This window comes from Oryzias latipes, chromosome 5, assembly GCF_053564925.1.
Source record: "Oryzias latipes strain Hd-rR chromosome 5, Olatipes_Hd-rR_3.1".
Lineage (NCBI taxonomy): Eukaryota > Metazoa > Chordata > Actinopteri > Beloniformes > Adrianichthyidae > Oryzias > Oryzias latipes.
In genome coordinates, this window is record NC_136241.1 from 30,142,623 (window position 1) to 30,155,053 (window position 12,431).

The window sequence follows — 12,431 nt, forward strand, 5'->3', positions numbered from 1 at the left end:
AGTTCTCCTTCTGTAGTTATTTTAATGAAACTTTTGCTAATGAAGAACAGGTGTCACTCTATATTTACATTCTAAAATACTGTAGAGCTACGTTCACATCTGGGATGTGATGCACACTCTTAAACGCACTTCACAAGTGTTCTTGAACATGGTGTTCACACTGGGGAAGCAGGAAGGGGATTCTTCTTCTATTCCTTTATCTACTGCATACTAATACATGTGCTAACAGCTCAAAGACGCTTGGCGCTAAATGTCAAAGTGATGTAAATCTCGTGAATCTCGCTCCTGGCTTTTTCTTTCTCAGCCCTATTCTGACTTGGTGTCATACAATTCTGATCAGGCACAAACCGCTATTATTAATTTCTCCTCCATGACCAATTTTTTAAAGGGTTGGCACTTCCACAAATTTAAAGGGATGACATCCAACCATCACTACCAAATCCAAGTCCCTGATTGGTCAAAGTTCAACTGGTTTAACTTTCAACGCAAGTTCAATTGCTGTATGTTTTGTACGTAGAACCTAAAGCCTGAAATACGCATATGCACACGTTAACATGGTCACCTGAGCGCGTGTTGCCGAGGGCGGTGTGAACATAGTATAAGGCGAAGGATTAAATTTACATAACAAGTAGTGCAGAAATGTAATTCAGTTTGGAAATAACAGTTAATGAGTCTGTTGAAGGTCTTTTTACATGATCTGATTAATCAACAATATATAGATGCAAAGTTTGTATTATTATTTTTTTTGCATTCAATGTAAAGGATATATCAAAACATGTATTTAACACAATAAGAAAAACGCTTAAGAGCAGTTAAATGATCTAGACTCAATTTTCCGTAAGTGATTAGTCTGACCTTCTTTGCATCTGTGAAACACACAAACGAAAAGATAAAAGGACAAATCGGACTAATGACACTAACATGGAACTAATATGAATCATGTTTAATATGTTTGATAAACATTTGCTCAGAAAGTTATGGTGGAAGAATAAAGCTGAAATTTGTAAAACATTTGACTATGGACTTATTTATACATTTTCCCCCACAAATTAAATGCTTTGTCTGCAGGATTTGGGAGATAAAAATGTAGGACATGATGGACTCTAAACACCGAACAAGGCTGTTGCTACAGTAAAAGCTGAGGTGTGCTGTGACCATCAGAATAAACCTGTTTATGCAAATCATCCATGTTTAAAATGTGGAGTCTGTCCTTTAAAGGCAAAATAACAAAACCACTTTCACATTGCTTATCAGACAATATAAATAGACCTTCAACTGGAATCACCAGTTAATAAATGCAGGTGGGAAAGTGATTCATTTGAAATTAATTAGAAAAAAATTATTAAAGGCAACTTTAAACATTGCATTAGTGTGAGACATTTAGCAACAGCTAAGCCAAAGGTAATGTTGTGTACGATAACAAAGGGAACTGAATCGTGTGAGTCATGTTCCTAATGTTCCTAAAGGTCATTGAGTTTTGCAAGGAGTGTTTATGTGACTCAATAAGAATTTTCATGAGATCAGAACCTGAACTTTGGTACATCTTGTACGTTGTTGCAACATTTTGATTTTTTTTTTTTCAGTTGCACTACTGCAGATTTACTAGTGTGCTTCAGAGGAATGTCCTGCTGCATGACTCACTATCTTCCAGGCTTCTGCTGCTGCAAAGTTACTTTCCACAGCTGACTCAGAACCCATAAAGTGCTCAGGTCCTAAAAACCTCAAACCAAACCGAACAATGCTCTCTCCTTCCCAGTAATTGTTGATTGTTGTGACGCTTGTCGGCTCTTTTTTGTTTGTTCCTTACAGAGTGCTGAGCATTTGCCGCACATATTTGTTTTGGTCTCATCTGTCCAAAAAACACAGTTTGGAATTATTGTGGGTTTTTGTAAATGCAACTGTGCAAAATAAAAACATGTGTCGGTATTAATTTACACAGAATTCACTTTTCCAGTCCTACATTAAAACCAATTAAAAGTTTTAAACTTATTTAATTTCCTAAAGGGTAGATGCTAAAATGGCTTTAGGAACTTTAGAAAAGTAAAAATAATTTGGACAATGCTAATAAAATGTCTAAAATATCTGAATAACTGGTTCAAAAAGCTGAATTTTGGTCAATAATGCTGAGCTTGTGGAAGAACTTTATGTAAAAAGTGTTATTTACCATAATAATCTCAGTTTAGCTACTGGTGTTTTGGTTCTTTTAAACCTCTTGTTGAAGTGCAAAAAACGAGCAACTGTTTTTTATATATTAATAATTTATCAAATGTTTCAAATATATTAAAGATAAGAAAATTCTGCTGAGAACAGCTGAAATCGCTTCAACAAACCTTTAACAAAAAAGTATACTTCTTGCTCAATAACATAAACTTCAAGTGTAATACTTTTTCTATGGTAAATGATTTATTCTCCACAATAGTTTAAAATATACAGAGGTTGATAGTTTGAAGACCCTTCTCCATTTGCCACAAGTAAAACATACAGATTTATTGGCAAATATAACAATTAAGATCAATTATAAATAAGAAAGGATTATGGATTAAGTATTCTAAATAAATTGAACAAATGCCTGTTGTTGATGAAATCAAAGTAATTGTGGAGCTGCACCCTGTGTACGTGAGAATTTTACCTGACGTGGGTCTTCATTGATTCGTCAGAGAATGATCTCCGCGTGCTGCCTCGTGTTTGGCTTTTTTTTAATCTGAGAATCGTAAAATAATGAACGGAGTGATACTTCTCGCCCTTCTCCATTCCCTTCCTCCCGCCCCTCTCCCTTCATTAACATAAAATGTGTGTCAGTAGGGCAGCGCGAGCTCACATGCAGCGCGCACATGCAGCAAAGCTTTAACAGCGTTCCAATGTCGAACGGGCTGTCTCCACGCGGGACTCCGAGCCAATGAGCGAGTGAGACACAGTAAAAAGACTGGGGGCGTGAGGACGAGGGAGGTGGGGGGGGGGTGTCAGATGTTTTCAGTGAGCGTGACAAGAGTGTGTATGTGCGTGTATGCGTGTGTGTGTGATCCACATCAACAAACAAGCGACACTTAAAGAGCGCGCAGGAAAAAATGGTCACATTTCTCAGGCTTCTGAAAACGTGCCGGGCGTCTTATTGATGAGCGGGGAGGGTTCAAACCACTTTACTCTGATGCTGCTTTCATAGTGACTGTATAGAGATAGCTCAATGCGACGGGGACCGAGAGAAACCCCCAACACAGCCTGACATCCCAGAGTGACGCTTTAGAGGCAGCAGACCTGCGGAGACCCACCTGGATCATCCGGGATCTGCTTTTCTTTGTGCGCCTTTCTCGCTTTTTCCTGGGGGTTGAACCTCATGCGTCGTGAACACTCCGTTCACTGTAAGCTTTGGGATCCTCTTCAGGCACCTTTGAGGTTCATGACTCTTTCACCTGTTTCAACCAAACTCTTGAGAAGCAAGTAGCGGCAGAACGTGCAGCAGTGAACGCGCAATTTTTACGCAAAGAACAGAAACCACTGAGGAACATGGACAACAGTCCTGGTGGTGAGTAACTGCTTCTACTATACTTTTACTATATTTGTAAACATTAAGGTGCAATTAAAATGCAAAATCAGATACATTTGGGTATTTAGGTTTAGACTTAGATTTGAGCAAACTTTAGTTTTTGAATCATGTTTTGGAACAGAATGTTTCCTGTTGGTCCTTTCTCTGCTGCTGGGAGCGTTGGGATCAGCAGAGGATTTGGAATGATGGGGAAGTCCTCTCCTCTAGTTTTGCGCCGTTTTTTCATCAAATAGCTCACGTGAAACTCCAAGCATCACGTTCTGTCCTACAATATTTGGCTGACCTATCATGTTAGGAAATGAAATTACATGATGTTCCAGTAAGTGGACGCATTAGAGCCACAATAAAGTTTGATGTATGTAAGGTTTTTCTTTTCAATTTTCTGTGTTGTTCTCTCGCTTTGCTTGAATTGTTTCTGGCTGTTTTCCCACCTCCTCCGCACGCGAGAAATAAACTGCGTGGGAGCAAATATCGGCCACACCGGGTCAAAACAGATCTGTTGCCATTTTTTTCCATGTCAGAGGAACTTCCTGTTCTTGAAATTGAATGTGCCGAGAGGAGATGATGAATGGGCAGGTCATTCATTGGCATATGATGCTGTGGAGGAGAACTGCGCATGAGTGGACTGATTTTTGCTCAGAAAAAGTGGTGGGTTTTAAACTCAAATTATGAGGGGGAAAAAACTTCTTAACGTCAAAGTCACGTTTGGAACAAACAGTCATGTCAGACACGACAAAGCCCCGGACTGAAGCAGATGTAACCGCCGCGCGCGCTCGCCCCGCCCTGCGCGCTCTTCGGGGCGGAAACGCTCGTAATACTGCAAATCATGCGGCTGATTTTCAATACGCAGCCGCTCCGCCTCTAGCTCACCGCACGTGGATGCAGCCTCGGTTTACACGTGCCGCGCATGACTAACCCCCTGCGCGTGCGCGCACACACGGGGATTCCTCACGGTGACTGGTCAGTGGGTCAAAGGGGTTTAACTGTCTTTCTCCCATCTTTGATTGGAAGGATGAAATATTTATTTTCGACACGAGCCACATTTATGACACGTTAACCCTGAAATGCGCACGTGGAGGCAGTTCCACTGACTGTGTGCAGAAAAACAATACAGACTTTGGACAGGCATTAATGACATTTTCTAAGTTTGATTCATTCAAGTTTGGTCAATTTGACTGTTTTTGATTTTTTTTTATTTTTCATTAATTTTTGATGATAAATAATTCACACCAATTAACTGGAAGACAACTAAAGGCAGATTGCTTGTTTGTGAAATAGTTGTACACGTTAATTGACAGTTTTTAGGTTAATTTACTGGAAATAAAGCTGAATGTTGGTGGAGGTCACACATGTTTTAAACATGTGACCCTGTACTTACAGATGCCCTCTTTCTCCCGTGTGGCTGCGTACATTTGGAGTTGCATCAGCCAAATGAAAAACAAATATATTTAAATAATCACCATGGTATCTGTATTAATGATCCATACATGCTATGGGCGTCAAACATTAGCTTTTGTTTGCTGGTTAAATATTAAACATGTTTTGTCAACCAAACCCAAAAGGGTGCAGTGGAAACTATGATGAAACTATGATTCAAATGTTTCAAAAATGTCCTCTTGACACATTTCTCATGAAATTTTTCAAATGCTTGAGGCAGGGATGCCTTGTAGCTCTCAGAAGTGTAAACTAACAGCAAATGCATCACAAGTTCATTAAAACAGGAAGGAACATGACACCACATTCAGGTCGGAGCAGGTTTCACAGTTGGTCTGAGTCTGGGATCAAGTCTAACCTGCTTTTTGTTTTATATGTCAGCATCGTGATCGTATGAACTCCAAACAAGAGTTCAGATGAACCCATACTTGAAAACCTGCTCAGGGATGACGCGGTTGAGCTTGAAGAAATGAAACTTAAAGATTTTTTGTACAAACCAACAAATAGACATCACCTCAGACACTTTACAAAGAATGTAAACTCATTTACGAGAATTCCACATAGATCCCAACAATCTGTAATCGACATTTTAACCAATTTAAATAACTTTAATGCAATTAAAATTAAATAAAAAATCAGAATAGTGAAATAGTTTCTATTGGAACAATAAGAACTATTAGGAAGTTCCTTGTGCTGATCGGGAATGGAGCAGCTATTCAGCAGAACCAGATTCATGGGGGGGTTCACTAAGAACTAGACATAAGTAAACATACTTGTCTCTCCCATGAACACCCACACGTTAGGATTCACGTGGAGTGAGCATCAACACACTTGTAAACATTCACATGAAATGGGGTGGGATAAGTGAAGTTTAGAGGGGGGCGTCTCTCTCTTCAGACATAACATGGGACCAAATGTTTTCTCAGTTTGGCTACCAAACATGACTGTGCAGGGGTGGGAGGGAACACACATGAGGAGGGGAGTAGGAGAGGTCTAAAGAAAGGAGGAGTGTTTATGGAGAAAACATGACCGTCCGTCCTCCTACGGGTCACATGGAGTTACCTGTGCCTGGTTCAGGCCCGATTGCTGGAGAAGTAAAACGGCATGAGGATCTGTAACGCTTTAGCGCAGGAGGGGAGGGCATGGGAATGCAGGGCATGTGCGTAGGGAGGCTTTGCCTCCACCCAGAAGTCTGGAAAGCTTTTTTCACTCACACATCAGGCCGAAAAGCACATAGGTAGGTAATGGAGCTCAAACACGAGGCGTGAAGCCAGAAGTGCCTTAAAGTCGGCGTTGACACGTGTGAGTGTTGGAATTAGGGAGGCACTCAACTGTGCTGCACCTGCTTTGTCAAGGAGAGGCGACAGAGCCTTTTATCATCCAGTTCAAGAGCCTTTAAGAGAAAACGTGCGCAGACCAAATATCTTAAGGGCACTGCTGATGGTTCAGAGATAAATTTGCTCTGTTTTGTTTTTAACCTTGACTGGAAGAACATGTTGAGGGAAGTGGTACAGAATATCTGATCAGTTGCAATTCCCTTTTTTTTTAATGAGCATTTTTGAATCATAAATTGTTCAAATTCTGGATGAATTTTCTTTAGTACATCTTCATTTGGAACTCGGTACAACTAAACAAAATAAAGGGACAGATTTGCATCACCATGTTCGTGCTGTGTTGCCCTGCATCCCTCCCTCCTGTGCACTAAAACGTGCACATGTGAAAGCATTTGCTGATATAGAGGCATGTGCCGTTTGTGGAGGCTTTGGAAGGAAGGCATCAGTTGCCGTGCCGACTTCTCTGCGGGTCTGCAGTCACGGCATTATTTGCCTCCTCCATTTCAAACGTGATCTGCCCTTGCTCTCTTTATTTTCCCCTGCTGCTGTTTTCTGCACGGGACTGCGCAAAGAGCCTTGTGAGGCAGGCGGGAACTGTGTCAAGAGTCCATGTGAGCTCCTGGTCAGGTGGCTTGCAGATAGACGAGTCCGCATGCCCAGAGCCAAATTGGGGAGGGAGGGAGGGAGAAAGGGAGGAGGAGTTAGGAAGGGGGAGGAGAAGGGAGTGTAGAAAGGACTGGGCTGCACGTGAGGAGCCGTCTTTTATCTTGCGGGGAGGAACAGTGTCTGCAAAACAAAGGGCGTGGGAGGGGGTGAGCTAGGGGGTAATAGGGCATTTCCGATGTGATGTGACGTCCCTGAACAAAGAGCTGTTTATAGCTTCTCCCTGATATTACAAGTGAATGTATTTGTGATTTATTGACAGATTTTACACAGCAGAAAAGGTTTTTTCCCCCCCTCAGCTGTTTCTTTGTCGATGATGTGACGTTTATGGGCCAGCACATGGCATAGAGGTCACCTCCTTTTCATGACTGCAGTTTCAGATTCGAGTATTATTTCACCATTCTCCAGCAGATGCGGGGCATTTATCAAGATTGTTCTCTTGTTGCATTCCTTTTCCGATTATTCACAGCTTACAATAATGCTGTTTGTCAGGTGTTGCAGGAAGCTGCCACAGCAACTCCCGTTCCTTGTATTCAGGTATTTAATTATCAAAGTTAACGCTCGTTCATGTTCCAGACAAATATTCAGGTCAGCGGTGTCGCTGCTGGAGAGCTGTGACATGGTTATTTTTTGCTAAATTATTTATTAGGTCAAATTTCAGCTGTCCAAACAGGGTGTGCTTGTGCAGTGAAAGTCTGCCAAGTAAGTTCAGTGCATCAAAGTGGAGCATTGCTCAACTCTCACCTACACTGCGCATGAGAACAGTGACCCAGATTATGATGGGGAAACTGAGCTTCTCCTCATCTCTGTTTCTCCAGGAGGTGTTATCTTGTACGCCGGCTCATCTGGAAGTGCCAGTCCGAGTCCTGGCAGCCCCTCAAGTGGATACCAGACCCAGTCGCCGTCCTCCCACTCGCAGCCCTCATCTCCAGAGGGTGTTGCCTTTCAGGAGATCGGAGCCCTGAAACATAGCGGCGAACATCAGGGAGGATCCATCTCCCCAAAAATGGTTTTTCAGTTTCCTGAAGTAAGCAGTGCTCAAGTTGCTCAGATAACAACGGTATCATCGTCAACCTACAACCACCCAACAGTGGCTAAAAGGTCCTGTGGTTTCACCGGCACATTCACCAGTAAGTATTGGCTTTCCTCCTCCACAATATCTGTTTGTTTGCAGTAAATGAATACAAGTCTGAGTCTGATAATGGATATGTGTCTGTTCAACAGAGACTGGAGGTATGGTGCTTTTGTGTAAGGTGTGTGGGGACATCGCCTCCGGCTTTCATTATGGTGTTCATGCCTGTGAAGGCTGCAAGGTGAGAGCAGGAAAACGATCCGGCGGGTCTTTGTTTTCCATAAGTATCCAGACGCACGGCCACAAAAGAGCTTTTTGAAAGCCGTCTGCTCTCTCTCTCTCTCTCTGCAGGGTTTTTTCAGACGGAGCATTCAGCAGAACATCCACTATAAGATGTGCGTGAAGAATGAAAACTGTCTCATCATGCGCATGAACCGGAACCGGTGCCAACACTGTCGCTTCAAGAAGTGCCTCTCCGTGGGAATGTCCAGAGATGGTGAGATGCCGTTAACAACCTTACAGATCATATTTACTTTGGAAAATATGAAACTAGGATGAACATCATAAACATCTAATTGACATGTTGATTTTATGCCGTAGCATCACTAAAACACAGATATGTATGTTTTGTTTTAAATCTTTGGATTTTGGTCTAAAACTACCACCCTGGTCCTCCTCCTATACCTGGAGTTTCATATTTCCCAGTCTATGTTCTCCTTTATGTTCTCTCTTTCTTAGCCGTCTGATTTATGGTAATTGGAGCTTGAGAGTCCCACTTGTCATCAGTCATTATGAAACAGGGAAAAACACAGGTTATTTTTGGAAATTGGGGCACAGAGTTGTTGATTACCCTTCGTGATTACCCAGATCTTAAGCCTTCTCGAGGTGTAATTTGCAGGATAATTTTATTCCGTCTTGTTAATCATAGAACCTTCATCGGCTCGCCTGTAGAATAAAAAAAAAGGAGCATCAGCACAGCTAAACTAACGTTCTGCGCTGTTTCACCCGCAGGCTTTGAATCTCCTGGGTTATTGCTAAACTGGGTGATAATAAATCATGTTTACTTTTCTGGAGCAAACATTTTTGGCTGACCCAAAAAAGCCAGCGTGAATGGAAGTGACAAATGTTCTGCTACATCATCACATTCCAGAAATAGTTTGGAACACAACGGAATCAAAAGCTCAAAAATAGAAATGAAAGTTGTTAACGTTTTTCTTCAGTTTTACTCAAAACCATTGATTAAACCGCAGGGGGAATGGTGCTGGATGGATTTTCTGTCCTGTTTTCCCACTTTTAAACGTCTGAGTTTTCTGCTGCTGCACCTGCTTCTCCTCTCTTTATCCAACACAATTTTACTTTTCTAATGACACCGGCTTGAATACTGCCAACCCAGTGACCTACTTCCATAGAGAAAGGAAGAGTTGAACTGAAAGGCAGAAAGCAGGAGAAAAAGTGAGGGAGGGGGGTAGCATTCACCATCCTATAAATAGGACTGCCAGTAGAGGTGCAGAATTGAAAAAAGAAGGAAGGGAGGATCGGAAAGACCAATGAGAAGATGAGATGAAGGTTTTAGAATCTGCTCTGTGATGGAAACAGCTGGGGCAGTGTTAGTAACACACACAGAGATTACTATTTGATTATCAGATTCAGGATGGATCTTTAAGGATTGTCACCCTGCTTTGATGGTTTACGGAGCTACCTGTGATGTGAGCTGCGCGAGTGAAATGCTAACCGCGCTGCTTGTTGTTCTCCTCAGCTGTCCGTTTTGGGCGAATTCCCAAACGGGAGAAGCAAAGACTCCTGGATGAGATGCAGAGCTACATGAATAGCCTGAGTGAGTCATCCTCTGTGGAGATGGAGGTGTCCCCTAACAGCGATGCCCCCAGCAGCCCACAGAACCAGGCCAACAATGGAGCTGGATCCATTTTGCCGTCTTACAGCAGCGACGAGAAGCCCATCAAGATGGCTGCTGGTAACAGCAACCTCAGTCCTCCTCATCAATGTTTCCAGAACTCCACGGTGCAGGAAACCAACCGTTCAAACGCACCAATTCAGGTGAAGCAGGCCAACCTGCCAACAAACTACCACGTCCCTACCAATGTCACCATGGTGCCCTGCAGCAATGGAAGCTCTACCAATGCCAATGTGGACAATTACATTTTCACCTCCAATCACAATCAATGCCCCATGAACAGAAACCAATCGCCCCACACCTATGCCACCAGTCAGAACAGCTTCCCTGCCAGTGACTTCCAAAACCAAAACTCCTGTCCCTGGAAGCTAAACGGAGGAGCCAAAGTACTGGTGAGTCGTCCTTTACCTGCCCTGAAAACAAATGCACCACATGAATGTTAGGACTAAGACATCATCTATTTTCTTCCTTTCCAGGCATGTCCTCTGAATTCCTGTCCCGTTGCTCCCGCCAGCCGCTCCAGCCAGGAGGTGTGGGAGTCCTTCTCACAGTGCTTCACTCCTGCCGTTAAAGAAGTGGTGGAGTTTGCAAAGAGCATACCGGGCTTCCAAAACCTCAGCCAGCATGATCAGGTCATGCTGCTTAAATCCGGCACCTTCCAGGTACATCCGGGCGATCAGAACTTGTTTGTGGATCTCTGAAGAAGTTTTTTCCTTCAAAATGTTTCTGACCTGATCCTGATTTGTCTACAGGTTCTTATGGTCAGGTTCTGTTCACTGTTTGACCCCAAGGAGAGGACAGTAACCTTTCTCAATGGACAGACGTACTCACTAGCATCACTGAGGGCTCTTGGAATGGGCTCTCTACTTGACGCCATGTTTGACTTCAGCGAGAAGTTGGGATCTTTGGGTTTGGAGCCAGATGAGATGGCCCTTTTCATGGCTGTTGTGCTGGTGTCTGCAGGTAAGATGGAAACATTTGCACACACGTCCAGAGTCGGACAACAAGTTTTATCTCTCCTAACCTCATTTTCTCCTTTTTTTTTCTTTTCTTCAGACCGTTCAGGTATTGCAGAGGTGGCAGCAGTGGAGCAGCTGCAGGAGAATCTCATAAAAGCCCTACGCTCTCTCATCAGCAGCCGGAGGCCTGAGGACAGCACCCTCTTCCCAAAGCTGCTGCTGCGTCTGCCGGACCTGCGCACCCTGAACAACCAACATTCAGACAAGCTTCTAGCCTTCCGCATTGACCCCTGATTTGAGAATACTAAGTGAGGAATCGTTCAGCACGCTGACCTATGGATGACAGTCCATCGTTGCGGGCGCCGTTTTAAGCCTGAATGCTGGCAGATCGGGACAATATCAGAACTTGGGCACAGAAAGATGAGCCTAGAGACGGGGTCTCCAGAACTGAAAGACTTTCCTCCAGTTGCTTCCATTTGGACCGCTCAAAAGGTTTTATTTGTATTTTTTGACTGTCCAATCACCCCCACCTTTTCCTGCCAGAGTTTGAATGAACCAACTTCGCAGAAGACCAAAAAAACAAAATAAGAGAAGGCCTGTCGTTCCTCACTGGACTTTGTCCCCTCATTCCAGCCCGCAAAGCTAACCAGAAGGAAGCACAAACTCATCCAAAATCAGAAGAACAATTACTATTAAAGACTTTCTACTGTAAATTCTTGCTGCAAATGTAAATGCACCTTTTATACACTGAGAAACCTCTTAAATCTATATAAAGTGTATTCAGCAATAGTCATTTCTAACATGTCTAACAGCAGTTTGTGTTTGCCCTGATGAAAGGACATAAGCTATTTTAATACCATGTTACCATGTGGGAAATCTTTATTCAAATCACCCATTTGTGATTGATTTGTGTTTCATATTTTTGAGAAATGAGTTGAATTGTGTTTGTACACAGTGATCATGGCAAAATTATTGGTCATTTTAGACCATGCTTGAATGGCTATTTGTAAAGATGTTCTGTTGTATATTTTGTACATATTGTTCCTAGTTTGTACTCTTGCTAGCTTGCAGATTGTTGAATATGTAAAATGAATTACTGTGTTGTATCATATTCAATAAGCTGCTCTAAAGGCTGCAACTACGTGCTCCAAGATTTTTTTCTGTAAATAGAGGTTTAAAAAGTGTATTGTAAACTGACAGCATCCTCTTCTGTACATATTGTAAATGTTTACAGTTACGATATAGAGTGCCACTATTAAAACATGTTCTATCTATAGCATTCCTGCTTCTGCTCATCCTTCATTTTCCTTCTCTGCTGTGGTGCTGAGACTTACCATGGATCAGTATCCTAGCAACAGAGGCAATGAGCCAATCAGGCTTCAGGTGTGGAAGCCATTTGGGAATTAATTATTTGAGAAAAAAGAAAAGATGCTTGCAAGCATGTAATGTTGAGTTCTTAGAAACATAAGGTGGTAAAAAAAGCAACAGACAGGACAGCCAGAATGCATTTTCGTTC

The 12,431-nt window shown here is 42.6% G+C and overlaps 1 protein-coding gene across 1 annotated transcript; it reads left to right on the forward strand.

The window, feature by feature from the left end:
- The first annotated feature begins 2,800 nt into the window (after positions 1–2,800).
- On the forward strand, positions 2,801–12,194 carry LOC101174341 (nuclear receptor subfamily 1 group D member 1). Its single transcript, XM_004069129.5, has 8 exons — positions 2,801–3,520; positions 7,791–8,102; positions 8,197–8,285; positions 8,396–8,540; positions 9,801–10,348; positions 10,433–10,618; positions 10,709–10,919; positions 11,013–12,194. Exons 1-8 carry the CDS (start codon positions 3,502–3,504, stop codon positions 11,207–11,209), a joined length of 1,707 nt encoding a protein of 568 aa, XP_004069177.1. The 5' UTR covers positions 2,801–3,501; the 3' UTR covers positions 11,210–12,194.
- Positions 12,195–12,431: the final 237 nt, after the last annotated feature.